The following is a 23,360-nucleotide window of genomic DNA, read 5'->3' as shown; positions in this document are numbered from 1 at the left end:
TGGGTGAGTGACAGTGTAGATCTCTTCTACCAATGTAGATCGGAAAGAGGGCAATCAGCTCACCAATTCTACACTAGCACTTTAAAAAGCCAACCTGGTTCCTATTGTCCATATTCTGCGTCAAAAAGAAATACAGGTTTTAAAGAGTATCTTACACAGAGGAAATAAATGATAAAAGATTCTGAGAAAAGGAACATAATGTAGCAAACAGAAAAACATAACGTAGATCAATCATGATTCTACTGAAGTGTGATGCAGACCTGAAGGTCCAACTCCTACTATTTACGTTCTTGTGTGCTTCCCAATTTTTTTTTCCCTTCTCCATTGGTAGCTATGTTTTGGATTGGAGAAAGAATTAAGCACTAGAATCAGTCCTTCATTTCTGCTCTAACATTCAGTAAGTTTGTGGCAGATCTGCTATCTGAATGCCACTACCCTTACTGACACATATCACTTCACCTCTAATTTTCAAAAATCTAAAATTATCATTGTTTCTGCTTCTCCACATTTAAAAATCTCCATAAAGCCTACTTTATTATTTAGACCATCTTTACATTTCACTCAGTATTAAACTTGCTGAAGCAGGTCATGATGCCCTATTACCCTGAGGATACTACATGTTGTTATTGCTCTTCCTTTTCTAACAATTATTGTTTTTGTTCTTGGATTTATGATTTTAGCCCTTTTGTCCATTTCTTGTTTTCCCCTATGTGTTATTTCTCTGTGTTTTGCTATGCTTTAAACTTTGTCAGGTCAACTTTCATTCCACATGGCATTTCTAGAACATCTTTAATACAAAATAATGAAACACCAAACCTATTTTGATATCAGGCCAGACATTAGGCATATCATAAAAAGGCAGTCACAGACCTTAAAGAATATTCATACGAAGGGGAGGAATGGTGTTAATGCAAGGAATTCCAAAACTCTTTGACATCTTTTATAATATCCAACTATTTCCTACCCTTATGCTTATTTAAATTAACATTTTTTAACAGAGGTGATATTGATTTACTGTCATGTTTACCAAAATACAGTAAAAAAAAACTACTTCCCTGTCCTTCAGGCAGATCATGTCATAGAAAGTACATTCTAGAAGTAAAAGGAAAACAGTTGCAGCTATGAAGTGCGGAGCAGATAAACTACAGTGAAATAGTTTGTTACAAACATAAGAAAGTCTGCAGATGCTGGAAATCCAGAGTTTTATTACCCTTCTCCTTCCCATTCTAAATTCAGATATCCCCACAAAATTTTTCGGCTTTACTGATTTACAATCTGCTCTTTCCAGTTTTCCCCTATTGTTTCTTTCATGTCACCTAGTGTACGTACAATTGTGGACACCTCCTCTCGTTAGAACTGCTAACACGGTTGGCCTTCAGCTGTCAGTTACAGCACAAGCCCTCAGCAACGTTTGCCATCCCGGTGACTCCTTTCCAGAGGCTCCCACCATTCGCTCCCTAAGCTCCTACGCCGACTTACCGAGCGCACGACCGAAGCTCAGTCCTTGCCAACTACAGCAAATTGAAAATGCCGCCGGACACCAGGACTTACCCGCCACCAACAGAACCCCGGTAATCGCCATCAGACAGAGATCGACAGCACCCCTCCCGGCTTGGAGGACCGCGTCCTCTCTACGGGAACACAGCAGCCTTCCCTGCTCCGGAGGACCGCCAACCCACAGCGTCCCCCGCTCGGGAGGACCGCCAACCCACAGCGTCCCCTGCTCCGGAGGACCGCCAACCCACAGCGCCCCCCCGCTCGGGAGGACTGCCAACCCACAGCGCCCCCTACTGGGAGGACGGCTTCGCAGCACAGCGCCCCCTGTACACTGGAGCTGAACGAGTAAACGCAAACTGTTCTTTCCTTCCGTTGGCTGCCCAGTGGGTGCATGCGTGCAGCGTTATTTTTAAGTATTAAATTTTCGATTTGTTCTTTTTATTGAGGACTGGAACAGAAGAATAAATGTTAAAAACCAAAACCTTCGTTAAGAAGACGCGGTCTGGGGGAGTACTGAAGATCGTGCGCGAGCATTACCTGCGCGATGATATCTTGTGCGGCTGGCGGCCGTGCGAGGAGTGCGAGGCCCAGGCCTCGGCCTCCCTCAGCGACGAGCCCTGCAGCAGTAGCGAGTTGTGCCCGCAGCCCCACTTCCTACTTCCCGACACCAACGTGGTGCTTCATCAGGTAGAGATGGCGTTGCTGTGCGAGGGGGTGTGGGGATCGAGGAATGGTGAGGAGGCTGAAGGCGGGCAGTCAAACTGCAGTAAAACAGGTCTATGCCAACTGATCCATGCTGACCAAAGATGTCCATGCAAGCCAGTCCCATTTGCCCGTATTCCCTCTAAACCTTTCCTATCCATGTGCCTGTCCAGTTTTAAGTTGTAATTTTACCTACATCTAAAGCATTTTAATGAAGAGCTCGGCCCGAAAACTCAACCGTAGACAGTATCTAACACGCAGAGTTCCTCCAGCATTGTGTATGTGTTGGTACAGTCTCCCCTGGCAGCTCATTGGATATACCCACTACCCTCTGTGGAAAAGTTACCCTTGAATTCCCTTTTAGAGCTTTCCCCTCTCACTTTAAAACTGCCTTTTCCTATCCTGTTTTGGTTTATTATTGTGGTGAAACTGCTTTTGGAGTTTTGTGTCTAGTTTGGGTCAGCTCAATAAAAGAAAAGGCATCATTAAACTGAGGAGTGCAAAGACTTAACAAGAATGCAAGAGATTCTGGAGATACTACAAATTTTGAGCAACACAAAATGCTGGAGGACCTCATCAAGTCAGGCAGCATCTATGGGATGGAACAAATAGTTGACGTTTTGGGCTGTGGGCCTTCACAGCACTGTTTCTTGGTCTTGGCCCAAAACATGGATTACTTGTTCCCGTCCATAGATGCTGCTGGACTTGCTGAAATGTACGAGGATGTTATCAGGACTTGAGTTATATGGAGAAGGCTGGGACTTTATACCTTGGAATGTATGAGATTCAGGGGAGACATAGAAGCAGAAATAAGCTATTCTGCACCTTTGAGTCTGTTCCTCCATTCCATGGTGGCTGATTTCACAATTCAAAAGTTCAAAGTAAATTTATTGACATACATACATGTCATATATAACTCTAAGATTCATTTTCTTGCAGGTATTCACAGTACATACAAGAAGCACAATAGAATCAGTAATAGACTGCACCTAACAGTTTGAACGAATAACCAATGTGCAAAAAAAAACAAACTGCAAATACAAAACAGAAAAAAATAAATAAATAAATAAACAATAAATATTGACAACGTGAGATGAAGAATCCTTGAAAGTGAGTCCATAGATTGTGGAAACAGTTCAGTGGTGGGGTGAGTCAAGTTATCCCCTCTGGTTTCAAGAGCCTGATAGTTGAGGGGTAATAACTGTGGGTGAACCTGGTGGTGCGGGTCCTGAGGCTCCTTTGACTTCTTCCTGATGGCAGCAGCAAGAAGACATCATTGCCTGGGTGGTGAGGAACCTTGATAACGGACGATCTAAAAAAGTTTGTCAATGTTTCAGATGATATGCCAAATCCCTCTGAACTCCATTCTGCTGCTTTCTCTCTGAAACCTTCGATGCCCTTGATAATTAAGAACCTATCAATTTTCACTTTAAATATACCCAACATCTTGGCCTCCACAGCCATCTGTGAGAATAATTCACCACCCTTTGGCTAAAGAGATTTTACAGAAATATAAAATCATGAAGGGTTGTTCGTCCATCGTTGTCGTCGATGAAGACCTCGACAACATTATGATGGTGTCGAGACCAGCGCTTGATTTGGATTTAAGTGAGGGAGAGTTGCGCAGCGTCAGCCTCACTCTCTCTTCCCAATTCCCATCTGGATCCAGCAGCAAGACAAGAGTCGAGACGGCTGGAGATGGGACTAGGCGCAGTGGATGACCAGGACATCTTCTGTGTCTTGTTCTGCTCTACACGTTCCACAACGCTTGCAGAGACCGCCTTCTTGACCGTTGGACCTTCTATTGGTCTCGTCTGCTCAGTCCGCCGGAGTCTGTCTTCACATGCTGGGATAGACAACTCCCTATCTCACCGAGGGTTTGAGACCCGTCAGCTACCCTCACCTGGTTTAGCCGGCTTGTCGAAGCCATTGCCCGGGGTGTGGCTGCTGTCGCATGCAAACAGCTACGGGGAGCCACAGGTGAGAGCTGAGTGCCAGGTGGGGACCAAAGGTGGACAAGCCACCCTGAAAAGGACGCGACATGCTCCCCCACCAGAGGTGCTACCCCTCCCTGATACCCCATACACCCCAAGGGTACATATAGGGTGAATGCACAGTTTTTTCTCCCAGGGAAGGGGAGCTAAAACTAAAGGGCCTAGGTTTGACATGAGAGAAGAAAGAGTTAAAAGGGACCGAAGAGGCAACTTCTTCACATAGGGTGGTCTGTATTTGGAAATAGGTGCCAAAGGTGTGGTTGAGGCAGATACCTGGATAGAAAAAGGTTTAGAGGGATGATTTGAGCAAATGAAACCAGCTTGGTGGACCCTCTGGTTGGCTTGGACAAGTTGGGCCTGTTTCTATGCTGCATTAGTCGATAACTCTATGTCCAAAATACAGTGAAAACCATTTGATTTGTGTGTCATCCAATCAGCTCATGCCATGCATAAATACATTGAGGTAGTAAAAAAGAAAACAATTCAGATTATTGTGTTTCATCTGCAGAGAGTGCAGTGCAGGTAGACGAGTGAAATGGGAGATCAGGAATTGTCTTTTAAACTGCTGTAATTGTACCCACCAGTATCTCTACATCTATCAACTTTTTCTATGTTCCCACCACCCCTGGGGGAAGGTCCCCTTTAAATCTTTCCCCTCTCCTCTTCAACCTATGGCCTTTAATTGTAGATACCCTGTCAAAATTGGAATTCTCCATTACAGAGAGTTGTTAAGGCTGTGTCATTGAATATATGAACAGGGGAATTGGGCTACAGGGATCAGAGAGAAAGTGCCATTGAAAGCAACAATCTGATTAACCAGGATTATGCAGAAGACCTATGTTACTGTAAATTGCAAAAAACCTAAATAATGCAAAAAAAAGGAATAACAAGGCAGTGTTCATGAGTTAATATACCATTCTGAAAACTGATAGTGGATGGAAACTCACAAGAGACTGCAGATGATGGAGATCTGGATCAACACACATAAAACACTGGAGGAACTCAGCAGGTCAAGCAACATCTTTGGAGGAAAATGAACAGTTGACATTTTGGGCTAAGATCCTTCATTAGGCAAGGAGGAAGAATGTGTTTCTCAGAATCAGAATCACTGACATATATTCTGAAATTTGTTCTGTGGTAGTGCAAAGTAAGACATAAAAAAACAAAAGAGGAATAGTGAGGACTGTATAGAAATCTAATGGAAGAGCTGAAGGAGCTGTTTCTGAGTGTGGGTCTTCAGACTTCTGTACCTCCTTTTGATGGTGATAATGAAAAGAGGGCATGTCCTGAATGGTGAAGGTCTTTAATGATAGATGCCAACTTCTGAGTTTCTCATTTGTGGGGAGGGATTTGCTGGTGGTGGAGCTGGTTATATTTATAACCCTTCCAGTCTCTTTTGATCCTTTGCATTGGAGCCTCCATACCAGATGTTAATGTAACTAGTCAAAATGCTCTCTATGGTACATCTATAGAAATTTGACCTACCAAATCTCAAACTCCTAAAGAAGTATAGCCTCTGGTGTGCCTTTTTTGTTGATTATATCAATATTTTGGGCCTTGGATAGAGGAGTGAATGAGTTTTCTGGAAGTGAATTGAATAATAATAAAAAAAAGTCAAAACTTCAGTCGATGGATATCTGGAATCAAAATTGAAAATGTTATAGAGTAAGTGGTTGGACACTGGAATGAAAACAAAATACTACAAACTCCCAGTGCAGGCAGCATCTGTGGAAAGCGAAAGTGTAATCTGAACATTTGGCTGGCTACAGTCATAAACACGAGAAAGTCTAGATGTTGGATATCCAAAGCAACACAAACAGAATGCTGGCGGAACTCAGCAGGCCAGGCAGCATCAAGGGAAAAGAATAAATAGTTGGCATTTGGGCCAAGGTCCTGGGCACTGCACTTTTTTTTCCCACAGGTGCTACTAATCTGCTTTTCAGATTTGCAGTATTTCTAGTCTCCTGTTTCTTCCATTTGAAATGGAATTCTTTGTCAGAATGAACTTCCAGAAATGTGTAGAAGAGACAAAGTTTAAAAGTTCAAAGTACATTTATCATCAAAGTATGTATAAATTATACAATCTTGAGATTCATCTGCTTACAGGCAGCCACAAAACAAGAAACTCGAAAGAATCCAATTTAAAGAAAAGACCAACACCCAATGAGCAGAGATTTTTAAAAAATGAATCGTACAAACAGTAAAGGAAGCATCTGCAGTCAGAACAAAATTGAGGCCATAAATTGTGTTATAATTATCAATAGAAGAGACTGCCCTGTCAGTTTTTCAAAGAAGTTTCTTTAAGTTGCCTCCCACTGTGAACTCACAGCCTACATCATCGTCCCTGCTAAACTAGTTCAGTTCTCCATAGACATTTTGTACAAAATTTTATGTCTTTTTGTGTAACATATTTTGTGGTAGTGATTTGTGAAATTCGTAGGGACAGATTTCTCTATTTGGACAGCAGTAACGTAGGCCATACATTGCATATGACTGTTCATTTTGTTCATATGAATATATATGTTCTCGATATGAACCTGCTGGTATATAAACACCTATGTTTTCAGTGGCTCCATAATAGTTCTTTTGGAGCTGTACCTGTGTATTTGGGATGGTTATGGCTACATTTAATACAGAACTGTTCCATTATTATTTTTATCTTAAATTGCTTTTAGATTGATATCCTTGAAGATCCTGCAATCCAGAATGTGATAATCTTGCAGACCGTGTTACAGGAAGTCAGACATCGAAGTGCTCCAGTGTACAAAAGAATTAAGGATGTGATTAACAACCCTGAAAAACATTTTTATACTTTTACAAATGAACATCACAAGTAAGAAATATTAATTATAAATAATGTTTAGATATAAATAGCCAACTATATTGCAAATCTGGCATTTTCATGTCTGTAATAAATAAAATAGCATGAAGCAATGTTAAAAGTAACCACCTAATTTCCTGTACAGAATGGTTCATTGGGAACATACGCGGAGTTTATTCCCATTTGATCCTTGTAATTCTCAAAAGATGATAATCCAACTACCTTTAGATGCGGTTATATTATTTTTGTTATACAGAAGGAAGCCATTCAGCCCACTGAGTCTATACCAGCTGTCAGAGCAGTGTAATCTTCTCATTGCTTTCTCTAACCCAGTTCTTTTACTATATCAGAGCACTCAAATGAAACTCACACTATGGGAGGGCAAATGTGCTAACTCCACGCACACAGCACTAGAGTTCAAGATTGAATCTTAGCTGCTGGATCAGTGAGAGCAACACTATCTGTTCCACAAATATACTGCCTATGGAAGTCACTGTATGGATTTTTGCTGATGGCTCATGTTGGAATTAAAGAATACTGCTTAATCTTCCCACTTTCCTTCCTTCATTCTTCTCTTCACCTACCTTCCCCTCTACCTCTATCCATAATTCATTGAAACACTACTGCTGTTGAAGCGACATACTGGAGGAACTCAATGGATCAGGCAGTGTCAACGGACGATATTTTGGATTTTCAGCTCTTGCTTCAGTGCTTGTGTGTTGCTCCAGATTTCAAGCATCTGCAGTCACATTTGTCTCAATATTTCTGTTGATATATGTATTGTGCCCACCATTCGTGAGGGCAACGTTTTCAGAAGAGAAATTCTCAGATATGCTCTCTTAATCTAATCCTACTTGCTTTATAATAATTACTTCAGAGTAATGTTTGCTTTTGGATTATTTTGGCATCAATGTGTGTCAATATAATATCAGTGTTGCAGACTGAATAAAGTTACCCCACTAAACCACAAGCTTTGTTGAATCACAATGTTAAATTTCAGAAGAAAAAACATCCTGAAGTGATATTATCACGTTCCACAGTCCATACACACAGTGACCACTTTATTAGGTAGAGGGAGTACGTTCGTGGTTTTCTGCTGCTGTAGCCCATCCATTTGAAAAGTTCATGGCCTTCTGCAAACCACTATTGTAAATCATGATTATTTGAGTTACTGTTGCCTTCCAGTCAGCTTGAATCATCTGGTCATTCTTCGACATCTCATTAACTTTTGCCCTCAATACTGCTTCTCATTTGATGTTTTTTGTTCCTCGTACCATTCTTTGTAAACTAGAGAATATTGTGCATGAAAATCCCAGTTTCTGAGATACTCAAACCACCCTGTCTAGCACCAACAATCATTCCATGGTCAAAGTCACTTGGATCACATTTCTTCCATATTCTGATGGTTTGGTCTGAACAACAACTGAACCTCTTGACCATGTCTAGGTGGTTTTATGCATTATGTTGCTGCCACTTGATTGGCTGATTAGGTATTTGAATTAACAGAAAGGTGTGCCTAATAAAATGGTCATTGAGTGTGTGGTTACATGAAATTTGATATGAGTTACTAACAATTGGCACGTATTGATGTGCTTCTGTTCTAGGTATATGGTTTTCATATACTGCATTAAGTAAAAAATTCCCACTGCTATTTCTGATAAGTCCACTGTTCCAACAAGCAGATAGGCTAATAAAAATTGAATATGAATCTGTTTTAAAATCTCTAACATGTGTCTTGTTCCTTTATAGAGATACCTACATAGAACAAGAACAAGGTGAAGGTGCAAATGACAGAAATGATCGAGCAATACGAGTAGCAGTGAAGTGGTATAATGAGCATTTTAAAAAGTCACAAAGCAGCAGTGTGCATGTACAGGTTATCTTGATGACAAATGATAGAAAGAACAAGGAGCGTGCTGTTGAAGATGGCTTGGTTGCATTCACTTGTAAGTATGGCTTCATGGAATTTTTACTTATTGAGGTATAGCATGGAATAGATCCTTCCAGCCCTTCGAGCCACGCCACCCAGCAATCTCCAATTTAATCCTGACCTAATCACAAGACAATTTGCAATTATCAGGTAACCTACCAACCAGTACATCTTTGGACTGTGCCAGGAAACTGGAGCAACCCAAGGAAGCCCTTGCTGTCCTGATGAGAATATATAAACTCCTTACAGGCAGTGACAGGAATTGAACCTAGGTCGCCTGTACTGTAAAGCATTGTGCTAACCACTATGCAACCATGCTGCCCCAGTTAGAGGCGGAGTGTTTGAAGAAAATCTGTAGGCTAACCCCACTGACGTATTAATAAAAATCCATATAAATGCTGCTTGTAAGATGTGATATGTACTTTCAGAAAGGGCAAAACAGTGAGCAGTTTTCTCATTTACATGATTAGATCAAGAATACCAAAACTTAGACACAGTCCACACACCAAAGACATTTTCTTTGAGAAAAGTTAACATAATGACTCCCTCTTTTAATACCGTCTTTTGGTTCAATGTGTAACTCACCCTTAAGTGCATGACCTATGGAGCTGTGTCATTTATTCCAATTTAAGACATCTGTGCATCTGTCACATAGTACATTAACTTGTGGTATATCCATAAGTGTGCGAAATGTATATCCCGTGTATGAAGAATGATTTTTAGGTGCATGAGGAACTTGGTAATCACCATCAGGACAAGACGGTAACAGTAATTACTTAAATAAACAGTGTTAATGATTTTCAAGTATGTTAACTCTTGGAATAACGAGCAATTAAAATCTTTTTTTTGATAATACAAAGTCAAAATCTAAAATGCTTTTGTAGCTCAAGTACTTTGTTAAAGCAATTAAAACTATCTGGGGTCCACAGACCCCTCGGTTAATGCTAAGGCTCCATGGCATAAGAAGGGTTGGGAACCCTTGCTATAGAGCATCCTTAGATTAGTAATGGAAAATGTATTGCCGTATTTTACTTTTTAAAACTGAGAAATGGGGTCTCTGTCATTCGTATTCATTTATGATGCATATGGAACAGATGTTTAAATAGTGAATGCTTTTATCAAGTTATAACAATACAGTTCTTGCCAGGTTTCGTACATTTAAGATTTTAGGATGTAAAGGGAATCAAGGGATATGGGGTAAATGTGGGAAAATTTACCCCACATTGAAATGGAAAAGAAATGGATGACAGAAGAAATTCTGAATCTTATGGAACAAAGAAGAAAATGCAAGGAAAATGAAAAAGCCTACATATCCTTGCATGCACAAATAACGATCAAGTACAAGGAAGCAAAAGAAAAGTAGCTTAAGGACAAATGTGAGTTAATAGAAGAATTGCAGAAGACCAACAACAGCAAACATATGCACGACGAGATCAAAGAGGTCACAAATCGAAAGAAAAGCGGGGCAACAGCAGGATGTATAAAAGCAAAAGACAGCTCTACAATTATGGAAAGAGGAAAAGTAATGCAAAGATGGTTGGAATGCATCAAAGACCTATACGACGACAAAGACTGAGAGGACAACTTTGATATTGGCAACAACAACGAGGGCCCAGCAATACTGAAAGAAGAAGTGGAACATGCTATGAAGAAAATATGAAAGGGGAAATCATCAGGACCAGATAACATTCCAGTTGAACTGTATGAAGAACTAGAAGATTTTGGTGTAGAGAACTTCGCAATCTTATTGAATAGAATATACAACAGTGGCAAAGTACCAGAAGATCTTTTGAAGACAGTATTCATTACACTGCCAAAGAAACCAGGTGCAACAGAGTGTGGACAACACAGAACAATTAGTTTAATGAGCCACCTCACAAAAATTCTACTTACAATCATCATGCTCAGAGTAAGAAACAAAATTAAAACAGAGATCAGTGAAGAACAGTGCGGCTTTGTCAAAGGCAAGGGAACATCAAACGCCACTTATATTCTCAGGAATATTACCGAAAGGTCAATAGAAGTACAACAAGACCTATACTTCTGTTTCATTGACTACACAAAAGCCTTTGACACAGTGAAACACCAAGTCATCATGAAAATGCTTAAAGATATTAATATCGATGGAAAAGATCTAAGAATAATCAGGTATTTTTACTGGCAACAAAGTGCAGCCATATGGATAGACAACGAGATTGGTGAATATCAGCCAGTAAAGCGAGGAGTCAGACAGGGTTGTGTTCTATCACCAGACCTGTTCTCCCTGTACAGTGAAAACATCATGAGAACCGTACAAGACCTACCTAGAATAAGTATAAGAGGATACAATATCAACAACCTCTGCTATGCGGATGATACGGTACTAATGTAAACAGTGAAGTAAATTTACAGAAGCTAGTATCTACCATCAACACAGAGAGCGAAAGACTTAACCTAACCTTAAACAAAAAGAAAACTGATATCCCAAACTGTAGGATCGTATTGGGAAATGAAATCCTGAAACAAGTTCACAACTTCAAGTACCTTGGATCATGGGTAACATCTGATGGCAAATGCAAAACAGACATAAAAGCAGGAATACCAATGGCAAGAACAGCATTTACAGAAATGAGAAACATCCCAACGAACAAGAAAATAGCAATTGACATCTGCCTTAGAACTCTGAGCTGCTATGTTCTTCCTATATTGATGTATGGCTGCGAGTCATAGACCATCACAAATGCAATGGAAAAAAGAATCAATGCAGCAGAAATGTGGTTCTTCAGAAGAATGCTTATGCATATCATATACGGACAGGATAACCAATGAACAAGTGCTACAGAGAACGAAAACAAAACATACATTACTTAAATCAGAAAACAGCAGTTAAAATTCTTTGGACGCATCATGGAAAGGGAGACATTAGAAAATTTAGTTACTACTGGAAAGCTGGAAGGAAAAAAAAAGCAGAGGCAGACAAAGAATGAAAATGATAGATGGAATAACATCATGGTTAGAAACAGGGGAGGCAACAACTACAGTTTGGAAGGTCATGGACCGTTTATGGATGGAGAGACATGATCGCCCACGCCGAACGGCAAGGCACCTGAATGAATGAATGAATGTGGGAAAATTGTATTGAGGTAAAAAAAAAAAGCTACAATCTTACTGATCGGTGGAGAAGGCACAAGTTGCTCTGGATTTTGTTTCCAATATCCTTGCAGATACTGTTCTTTCATGGGTTTAGATTATAACTCTGTATGGCTCAGTAATGAACACTTTCCCCCCATTATGTCTTGCTTTTAGGTGACGAGTATATCAAGAGTTTGGCTGGAAATCCAGAGCTAATTGATAGGCTGGCTTGCATTTCTGATAATAGTGTAAGTATTTTCCAAAAAAATTGCATTAAGTTACAGGAAAGGGTTTATAAATCTTTGGTACTGTCCTGAGGAATCTTATTTGGCTATTAAAAGAATGTTCCTATCAGTATTACAAGCAGTGTGATACTAATATTGCATACTTGACCATAATATATCTTTAGTTTGCACTTAGGCTGACAGAAATGGAGGAATAGAATTTATAATTGGCACAGTAGTTGTCACTTTATACATAAAATATAAGTAAGGGAAAAGAATAAATCAATGTTAAAACAACACAGAAGTTTTGATGTTCACAGAGCCCTCTAGAGTCAGAGAATTGTACAGCATAGAAATTGGCCCTTCCACTGAACTTGTCAATGTGGACAGTGATGTCTATGTATACATTTGCCTACAATTGGACCATATCCCTCTACTTACATATCCAAGTACATCCAAGTGTCTTTTGAACACCATGGTGATATCTGTATCTACTACTTCTGGCAGATGTTGAACATCCCCACCACCCTCCGTGTGTAAAAACCTGCTCTTCAGATCCCTTTAAATTTATTCCTTTTCACCTCAAACCTACATTGTTTAGGTTCAGACAGGCATAAGGTAAAAGACCCTTCAGTGCACTTTACAATTTTATTAACTTTAACAAGGTTGCCCCAAAGCCACCTAGATTTCAGCAAGAATAAACCCTACTTGTCCAATTTCACCTTGTAAGTAAATCCTACATTCTAAGGAAAATCCTGGTGAATCTCTGTTGCATTCTTTATTATTTTCATCTCCTTCGTATGTTGTGGTGACCTGAACTGAACATAACAGTCCCGAGTGCAGTCTGACCCATGTTCTATACAGCTGCAGTGTGACATCCCAGTGATAAAACAAAGACAAAATTCATTGGTGTTAGCCATTTTAACAAGCTGTTGCCTTTGAATGTGCTTTGAAGCACACACCACCCACCTTTTACAGCTTAGGAAGATATTGCTTGGGCATTTTCCTGAACTACTGAAATCCTTGTTACATTGCTGCATGATCCTTTTAAGTTGGACAAATTTAGTCTGTTAACTAATGGTGATAAATGACAAATCAGTACGCGGGGTTATGTACCAAATAGGAAAGTTTCTATAAATTTATCATTATTGCTTTCCATTGAACGGTGTTTCCTTTGGGGCACAGAATAAAATCATGTGAACTAATGTGAAGTACAATATTAGGAATTCAAAGTCATTTCCTCATTTATGTAGAGTGTGTATAATGTAATCACAATCAAACTTTTGTTTCATTGTAGAAAGAAATAGAGAGTGGTAAGCTGCTTTTTGCAGAACATTTGCCTCTGTCCAAAATACAACAAGGTTTGAAGTCTAATTCTTACCTTCAAGGGACCTTTCGAGCCAACAGAGACAACTATCTGGAAGCTACAGTCTGGGTCCATGGTGAAGAAGGAAAAAGCAAAGAGGTGAATGTTTCTTTGGATCTCTTCATCCAATTGTTAATTTTAAGGGAAATAGATTTGTTACTTTTAGTTTCTGAGGGATTTGGGTGGAATTCTGGGTTTAAAACTTCGATCCTTTTGAATTTAGTTCAGTGAAAATATATTACCTTTGGCTGCAAGGATTGAACATCAATGGATTTTGACAGTCTTAACTGACTTCTAAATGATCAATCCCATGGTATAAAGATTTTTCCTGTTTTTTCACATAACTGAAGAAATTTGGATTGGGGCAAAAAGATGCATGGAGGTAAGTGGCGTTATATGGGGAAACATACATAACAGCCTTTTCTATTGGATATTCTTGGAAGTTTTACTGTTTTTTTTAAAACTTTTTTCTGCTGTAGAGAGTTCCAATTCAGGCGGTATATTAATCATTTTAACCAAGTTATTTCTTCATATATGGTTTACTGGTGCCTGGATTCCGTATCTTACCGTTGGTTTGTGCCCATTCTGTTTTGGCTGATTGATATGTTGTATTTTTTGTGTACTGGAAGAATCCATTGCCTTAGCTACAATTTCCTTCCTTACTGAGGTATGGTCTCTACAGAAACCTTCAATCACATGTTGGTTTTCAACTTGCGTATGCTTTTGGTTATTGTTGCATTTTTCTACAGATCGTATGCAACTCTTTATTAGTTAATTCCTGGCATATCCAAGATAGAATACAGTGTTGTAGAATGAAACATCTGTATTTTCAGATTCCTAAGAACATTTCATCATTCTGTGACTTTCCTTCCTTTCCTTACAATATCAGGTCTATTTTGCCAAATAATTATGATGCCCGGTCACAAAGTATATTGTGAGGTTTAGGTATCCTGACCTAGTAATCAAGTTCACTGGTATTGAAGTCTGGTGCTTTGGATCCAAGATTCTTTGGAAATCAAGAATGAGGCATAAAACTTGTTGCTCACAATCTTTTATTAAGTGTTACAAGAATAAAGAACGAGGGAAGGAAGATAAACCAGGAGGGTGAGAGGGAGAAGGGGGTGAAAAGACCTTAGTGGCAGGGAAAAGAACAGAGAATAAACAAAAAGGCAAAGAGACTGATCCAGTGTGATCTGGTCTTATTACCAGACTGCTGCTTCCATTCAATTTTGATAGATAACAGTTAATCAATGAGCTAGTCCCTATCAAGTGATGTGATACCCACCTCTGGAACTAGGAAATGCAACCACTACAAAACACTCTGAACAATTATGTGTATATAGATAATTATACAAAAATACAAACAAGGTTAAGAAAGTTTAAAAAAAATAACCATTATACAGTCCAATCTAACACTATTCAGATTTCTTACAACATTTGTTGTTATCCTTTGATCAGTGTTCACTAGGTCTGGCGGTGCATGCATATATGTATTCAGATTAGTTTTATTTGCCTTTATAGTTAACGGGTTTAATAATAACTAACCAAATGATTATTTGAAAAAAAAACACTTTGAGTTCAGTTTTTTCAATACTTGTTGCTGTCTTCCGGGAAAGACTGTTGGGGGACAAAATCAAATAGAAATTATATCTTTAGAATTTAATTATATCAATTCACACTTAGTACCAAGCCAATAGTAATTTTAACGTCTCCCAATCTATAAATTCATGCTGTCAGTACTTAATAGAAACAAAAACAAGGAATAGTAAGGAACAGAACTTCTGCAAGGCAAGGCGAAGTTTCCTTAATGTGGATTATCTACATGTTCTTTGTCTTAAGCTTATCATTTTCATTGGTAAAGTACCTGTTTTTTTTCCTTTCTGTTCATCAGGTTTTACTGATAACACTTGACACTGATCTCTCTCCGTGGCTTGTCATATTCCCTTTTCTTCAAATGGGAAATTCTTAAATAGACCTACCATAACGGTTCCTTACCAACTGAAAAGTTAACCTGTGTCACATAAATAGATTTACCAAATGAGACTTAATCATTTGCCGCTCCTCACCAATATACAAACATTATAGTATTCCGTGAGGATGCAAGTTAATGATTAATTTATTGACAATTCTGAGAGCTAGTTTTCTTTAGCAGTATCAGAAGACATTTCAGGCTGTTGCTTCATTTGCACTTCCACCAACAGAAAACACAAGTTCATCTGATGACAGTTGCTACCAACTAACTGTGGTCTTATGGCCTATTATGATGGTCTTTTCTGTTCTATGCTTTATTCCTTCCTTACAGTCTCCCCGTATGAAAGTCTGATTATTTCAGGAAGCAGAGAACAAGTGTGTCACAAAAGCAAATAGTGAACAGCTAAAATGAAAACAAAATGGAGAATCAAGTATGTTTTTAGTAATAGCCACACAAGAATGAACGTGGAGTAGTTGTTAGAAATAATAAAGGAAGGTGGCATGAATAAGGGTGCCTAAGCTCATTTTCACGAAGAAGGTGAAATATAAAGCACACATTGTTAAAAGGCAAGTGAAAAAGTTATTAGGTTAGAGGAGAATCAATCCACTATAACTGAGTGTCGTCAAGTGTAAGCAGACAGACTCTTTAATTGAGTCCTGAGCATTAGTGCTGTCATTTATAGAGAGTTGGCCTGTCCCGAGCCCAGAACTTGAAAACGGGAAGTGGAAACTAAGCATCCGATAACCTGCTTAGATAATTTTTATAACCACAAGAAATTCTGCAGATGCTGGAAACCCAGAGTACCCACACACAAAATATTGGAGGAACACAGCAGATTAGGCAGCAACAATGGAAAGGAAGAAAGAGTCAATCCAAAATGTCAGCTGTTTATTCCTTTCCATTGATGCTGCCTGACCTGCTGAGTTTCTCTAGCATTTTGTGTCTGTTACTCTAGATTTTTTTTAAATTATTCACATGGATGATGTGATGCTTAGGCCTGATTACTGCTGAGAAAATAAAAGTCTGATGGGGTGAAAGACAGATCTATTGTTTGATTTAAAAGAAAATGCCTTGTTGAGTGATGGTGAAAGAATCCCTTTTATAGCTCTGCTGGGAGCAAACCAAGTATTTGATATCAATTTCTTGTGGGTTCAAAATTATAAATGGATCTCAAAGATTATTTTTTGCTAGTTCAGCAAGTAATGTTTAATGGCTTCTCTAGGCTGTCTTTAACTGAATATTAACAAAGTAATAAAATTTAATGTGTTGCATACAGTATTAATTGACTGAACACAAAAAAGTAACTGAGAAACATGGTGAAGACAAAATAATATTAAACTTTGTGTTATTTCAGGTTTTTATTCAGGGGTTGAAGAACCTTAATCGTGCTATCCATGAAGATGTAGTAGCTGTGGAATTGTTACCCCAAGAGACGTGGATTGCACCATCAGCAGTTGTACTTGAGGATGAAGGACAAGTTGAAGAGGATGGAGAAGATCAGCAAGAACATCTTGTAAGGCCTAATGTTGTACTCTTGTGCTGCATTGTTTCTGTAGCTTAGAAAGTAGGCATTATGGTAATAAGAATCTAATTCAACCAAATTTGCTTATAACTGGAAGTAAAAGATACAGTAATGGTGATTTTTTTAAACGTAAACATAGGTAATTATCTTGTAATTATTTGAGGTAGAGAGTGGGGGTAAAGGGATTTGACCAATAGTTGTGGTGGGCAGTGAAATTGAGACCATGCATTTTAAAATGTCAAAAGATTGATTTTTGTTTTGGATGAAAGTGGACATAATGATGCCATAGATTTTCCAGTCAGCAGCAAATAACATGGCACTCACCATGCATTAAACATTTTCTCACCAGATTCTCATCTGGAGGTTTTATCCATGCCTATGGTGACTTTTCTCACCAGATTCTCATCTGGAGGTTTTATCCATGCCTATGGTGACTAAGGCATCACACAAATTCAAGTTCACCTTTCATTGTCATTCAACCATACACATACAAACGAAACAGTGTTCCTCCAGGGCCAAGGTGTAAAACACAGTACCATGCAGTCACATACAGCACAAGGCACGAAAAGCACATATAATTACAACAGCAGTAAAACATAAAGTCACAAATATAGTAATAAGTCCCTGAATGTCATGACCTATAAATTGATGGTGCAAGGGATGTTGTCCTGGAGCAAGAACAAGCCCACAGTAGTCCTCTTCAGTCCGTATCTCATGGTAGTGCAGCAGCAGATGAACTCAATCCAATTTGTCTTCCACTGAGCGAACTCTGGAGAGCAGCACTGACCAGTTCCCAACTCAGCATGGACGCCTGAGGCACCTCCCCACCTCCAGTCTCACACCCCTGGGTGGCTGCAGTAGATGACCCCACAACATGATGGCCTTGGGCACGCAGCTCTCCGGCTGTTGTTCTTGCCAATGAACTAGTGAATCGAATTTGCAGCATTCTGCATTACCAATGTCCAACAGGGTTTTGTGATCCCAGGAAGAATATCCAAGTCAATCATTTACATCGTTTGTTGGATCACACGCCACCTCTGACACCTTCCTCCTTGGGCTGCTGGAGTAGACAGTAACGCAATATGCAACAAATCCAGCTCGACTGCTTGCTGGTAGGGTAGGCCTGCAATGCTTAATGTTCCTGATATCCAGCGGTGTCTTGTGATTATGAAAAAAGATGTAAAAGACAAAGAACTGCACCTTTGTTTGGATGCAGAGTAGCTGCTGCGACCAAGCGCACCACCATCTTACTGGGAGACACAGGCTGTATTGCACCAAGCTGTTGGAAAGGAACTCTATTATTAGACGGTTAATAATGTATAATGCTTGTAAATATCCCTGCATTCAGAAACATTTAATAACAGTTAAAAATTGATTATTTTATTAAATCTGTGAAAACAATAAAATAGAAACTGAAAGACTTAAAGTCAGTTTATAACACTTCTGATCTGTAAAGAACATTAAAAACAATTAAAATGTTTTAAGTCTAATTATTTCAGAGTTTTAGGTCAGGTGGCTGTTGCTGTTAAATGCAATCTAAATTGCCATTTGTTTTGCCCAATTAGTAAGTTTCTAATCAACTCATCAGAATAAAACACTTGGAATTCTGTACCATTATATTATTTATCTTTTGACTTATTACCCATAAGGTAGAAATGACATATTTTTGGAAACTTGAATTCAGAATATTCATTTGCCTGTAAAATATTTTTGCATGAAAATAACTTAGAGAATTTCATTCATCTTTTATCAAATTGTTCTGACACGGAACACTATTATAAAAGTTGATAATGTACAATTTAAAAAAATTTCATTCTCCTTTTAAGCTGAATAAAGTTACAACTAAGAATGTTTCAAAGCCAACGGGCAAAGTAGTTGGAATAATTAAAAGGAACTGGAGACCGTACTGTGGCATGATTTCAAAATCAGAAATTAAAGAGGTGAGCTTAATATTGTTAATATTATTAAGTGTTGATCATAAATAGCAGTATGAATGTCTATTATCCATATTCTTATCTATATTTCAAGTCAACAAGACATTTGTTCACACCGGCAGACCGCAGGATTCCTAGGATTCGAATAGAAACACGACAAGCTGCTGCGCTTGAGAAACACAGAATAATTGTTGTAATTGATGGTTGGCCAAGAAATTCTCGCTATCCCAATGTAAGTTATCGGTTATGCCCTGCTTTTTAATTTTCCTTAAGTAACGATTAATAGTCATTGGTAAAATAATATATTAAGGGTCAAAAACAGGAGAAAATCTGCAGATGCTGGAAATTGAAGCCACATACACAAAATGCTGGAGGAACTCAGAGGCTAAGGCAACATCTGTGGAAAGGAGCATAGTTGACATTTCATGCCTGGACTCTTTAGCAGGACTGGAGAAAATAAGATGAGGAGTATCCTCATTTTTTTTCTCCAGTCCTGCTGAAGGGTGTTGGCTGGAAACGTCAACTATACTCTTTTCCATAGACACTGCCTGTCCTGCTAAGTTCTTCCAGCATCTTACGTGTGTTATTAAAGATCAAGCTTGAGCAGTGCAGTGTGTATAGACAATTGGCTAAAACTCGAGCAGTGGGTGCCATCCTTAATATATAAAAAGTCATAATGATTCAGAGTGTACAAAATTATAACTAAATACAGTGGTTGATATTTTTATTTTTATTTTGTATTCCTAACAGCCATACCAGACAACCAACAGCTGTTATGAGTATGAAACAAAATATTAAAATCTGGTGATGCCTACACTGAAGAACTATTAAAATTCTTGATAATTTAAGGACGAGCAGTCATAAGATAATTGGTACCATATTATATGGCACCAGTTGTTCTATCAAAATGGACGACGTGTAATTTTTCACATTGCATACTGTAACATCTTCACGTGACCGTCTGCCTTGTCCCTATACATTCACTTCACCAGTCTATACCCCAAGGCCTTTCTGCATCTTCCTCATAGCTCACATCGCCATTTGGTTTTGTATCACGAGCAAACTTAAATGTATTACTTTGGTCCCCTCATCCACATCATTGCTAAAGATTTTGAACAGCTTGCATTCCAGCAGCATTACCTACATGACTTCACTGGTCTTAGTCTCTTACCTGAAGTTAACTCTTATTCTTCCATTCTGACTTCTGTTTGTTAAGTAGTCATCCTCCTTTACATCATATTCATCCATAGTCTTCACTGGGAATCTGGAATATTACAGAAATCCCCGGTATAAGGATAAAATTGTATATCTGATTTAAAAGAAATTTGTAAATATTTCTTCAGCGTGGATTTCCTCCAGACATTCCCATTTTGTCTCACAGTGGCCACTGCAAATTGTCCCAGTCTATGACTGAGTGGTTGAATCTGGGTATATATTAGGCGAGGATTAGTGGGGAATGAAATTGTCCTGCGTGGCAGCATACACTCCATGGACCAAAATGGCCTCTTCATATGTCATAAAGAAGCATTGTAATATTGGTAAAAGCAGGTGTTCAGAAGTTGTAATTTGAAATGGGTATTTGATGTATGTATGAATTTCTTATCTGCACAGTTGTTCAGTTAACTGACAGCATTAACTAATGTAGCCGTGCCAACCCACTTGATTTGAATTTTGGTTCCTGTGTACATTGTTCTCGGGTCAAATTTTCCATCTAAAATTGAAAATTCAACCAGAGCTTATATGTATTGGATCAGTAACTCCCAGCAGTAAGAATATCTGGTTAGGCTTTTGCAGTAGATGTATATGGCTCTACAGTTAATGCTGACATTTACTGTCCAGTTGCATGTTTGCACCATAGCTGCCTCCAGCGGTACTAGAATATGCTTGTTCTGTTAGAATCATTGCCCTCTGAGACACAGGTCAGGAGAGAGAAAAGAAAATGGGCCATGCAATGTAATCTAAAAAGAACACTTTGTGATGGATTTTTACAGGGCCACTTTGTCAAAACTCTAGGAACTGCTGGTGATAAAGAAACAGAAACTGAAGTTCTTCTCTTGGAGCATGATGTCCCACATCAGCCTTTCTCACAGGCTGTTCTTAGCTTTCTACCTAAGATGCCTTGGGGAATCACAGAACAGGTAAAATATCAAATGTTACATGATCTATCATTTCTAAAATTCTTGTTGCAGAATAATGTTCATGATTTTGAAAGCAAAGAGAAAACTCAAGTTGTTTTGCCTGTTTGATGCAAGTGTAGATAAACATGTGTCATTTTTGGTCAGTTGAGTCTACAATAGCTCAGCTGTGGATGTTGGGCTAAAATGGGCCAAGGTAGCTGCAACCAAGGTTTTTTTAAAAAAAGGAACTATCAATCTATTTGTAAAAATCTTGAATTTTAATGAATGCATTTTGCAGTTGGATGTCATAAACTCGACAGAGTGGACTAGAATACAATTATACAAGTAGAATGGAAAATGTAAAAAAATACCTAAATAACTTTTAAGTAGTTCTGTATGATACATAAAATGTACCTAATAGAAAAAGATACATCACAGCTTCTAGGAAACATAATTGTTTTGTCTGAAGGACAAGAAAGTGCCCTCTGATGAATTCCATTTGTGCTTATGGAAAGTACCTTGTGTATTATAACAGCTTAATCCTGCCGTCCTATATATTCTGAGACACACAAACATAAAATAGATTTTCAGTTGGGACTGAGAAAAATCAAATGGCAGGAGAATAACCTTAGAGTTCCTTTTTGCCTCATCAAATTAAACAAAAGAACTAGATGATCACTCTGCTTTTGTGAGTGGTGACACCAGCCTAATTCAGCCTAATTTGCGTAAAGACATTTATTGATTTGGCCTTGTCCACATGAAATGGCTACCTATGCAGAGGTGTACGCTCTTGAAGAAAATAACCACTTCCTGACGTCTAACCTGGATCTGGCTTTGCACAAAATTAAATTGGCTCAGTTGTTAAAGCGGAAGTTGCGTTCCCTAATGGTCTGCATCGTGATTTTCCATAGTGCATAGCCATATCTGCATATGCGTCAAGAAATGTAAACAGAGAAAAAAATATTTATTTATTTACCTTTGTTTTCCCTGTATAAATTCTTTAAGGACAAATTTTATTCCACATTTCAAATTTTTGGGGCTTGCTTTGTGAATTTCTGTAACTGGAATGGCTGTACTGTGGTGTTTACTTGGAGACCTATATACAATACGAACCTTTCAACCAGAACAAAGTCTGCCTTCTCTGTTATTATGCATTTCAGCTCTTTATTTACTCTGGCTGTTGATTAACGGCATATAGTTGAGAATTAAACTTTTTGTGTTCTTTGAAGTTTTAATTCAGTTTTGGGAGCTGTTTTCTTCATTTTTTTAAATTAGTGTTTGACAAAATTACTTAATTTTGATTACTTAAAAACTTAATATCAGTATGATATCAGTGTGTCCCCAATCCTACATTTGAACTTGGTTTAGACCTTTCAAAAGGGAAAAAAGGTGTCAGTGCAGGTGCTTCACTCCAACTTGCCCGTTTGCTGCTGTGGGAAATAATGTTACTTTGACGTAGACCTGACAACTTCTTGGTCTACTTATCTTTGATTCATTAAGCTATACACATGAAACTGGAACATTTAACTTCATGTGCTTACAGTTTGAAGTTCTTTTTCAAAATCAAAGTGAAAATTTTGTTATAATCCAAAGTTTGATTTCTTTTTTGTTGCTTCTTACAATAGTTAATTAATGGAATCCATCCACTGACTTGCTGTTCTAAATTGCAGGACCTGAAAGAGCGGAAGGACCTAAGGCATCTCCATATCTGCAGTGTGGATCCTCCTGGATGTACAGATATCGATGATGCTCTGCATTGTAGAGAATTAGAGAATGGAAATCTGGAGGTAACTTCTGCTTTGTGATACTTATTTGCATCTGGTTACATGCTTGATTGGAGGTAGCTCATTCTGATGATAGGTAGAGTGGGAGAAGTTGTGTATAATTTACATTCAGTTATTGGAGATACCTATTCTGTCAGTTATTGCCTTGTTTGCTTCCAAAATGTGAAGCAAACCTGGAAGTAGATTTTCTAACTTCTCTACCTGCCAAATGTTCTATTAAAAATGTCCATAGTTTCCACTGTAAGCATAAGTGGGTTGTTAGTCCTGTCCTCATCAATAGAGCTACTGTAGAAGTGGTTTACTGTTTCAAGTTCCTTGGTATCCATTTTGCCAACAACCTCACCTTGTCCCTTCACACTGATGCAATGGTCAAGAAAGTGCATTAG

At 38.6% G+C, this 23,360-nt stretch overlaps 2 protein-coding genes across 8 annotated transcripts in view; one reads left to right on the top strand and one right to left on the bottom strand.

The window, feature by feature from the left end:
- Window positions 1–15,531, bottom strand: part of pibf1 (progesterone immunomodulatory binding factor 1) — a 180,361-nt gene extending 164,830 nt beyond the window's left edge. For 3 of the 6 annotated variants that reach the window (XR_010018032.1, XM_063048441.1, XM_063048445.1), the window contains exon 1: window positions 1,552–1,664. The gene's annotated coding sequence lies outside the window, so the exon portion shown is untranslated. Of the gene's footprint in view, window positions 1–1,329; window positions 1,420–1,479; window positions 1,665–15,509 lie in introns of those variants that run through there. The other 3 variants (XM_063048444.1, XM_063048442.1, XM_063048443.1) reach the window with 3 other exon arrangements.
- Window positions 1,854–23,360, top strand: part of dis3 (DIS3 exosome endoribonuclease and 3'-5' exoribonuclease) — a 52,670-nt gene continuing 31,163 nt past the window's right edge. For both annotated transcript variants that reach the window (XR_010018030.1, XM_063048440.1), the window contains exons 1-10: window positions 1,854–2,184; window positions 6,869–7,026; window positions 8,764–8,960; window positions 12,230–12,303; window positions 13,577–13,744; window positions 16,972–17,130; window positions 18,966–19,079; window positions 19,168–19,305; window positions 21,065–21,211; window positions 22,861–22,977. Coding sequence is in view for 1 of the 2 variants with exons in the window: in XM_063048440.1 (XP_062904510.1) it covers window positions 1,963–2,184; window positions 6,869–7,026; window positions 8,764–8,960; window positions 12,230–12,303; window positions 13,577–13,744; window positions 16,972–17,130; window positions 18,966–19,079; window positions 19,168–19,305; window positions 21,065–21,211; window positions 22,861–22,977 (1,494 nt within the window). In the remaining variant the exon portion in view is untranslated. The remainder of the gene's footprint in view (window positions 2,185–6,868; window positions 7,027–8,763; window positions 8,961–12,229; window positions 12,304–13,576; window positions 13,745–16,971; window positions 17,131–18,965; window positions 19,080–19,167; window positions 19,306–21,064; window positions 21,212–22,860; window positions 22,978–23,360) is intronic.

This window comes from Mobula hypostoma, chromosome 5 (assembly GCF_963921235.1).
Source record: "Mobula hypostoma chromosome 5, sMobHyp1.1, whole genome shotgun sequence".
Classification (NCBI taxonomy): Eukaryota; Metazoa; Chordata; class Chondrichthyes; order Myliobatiformes; family Myliobatidae; genus Mobula; species Mobula hypostoma.
Note: the sequence above shows the minus strand (reverse complement) of the source record. Positions and strands in the feature narration are given on the sequence as shown.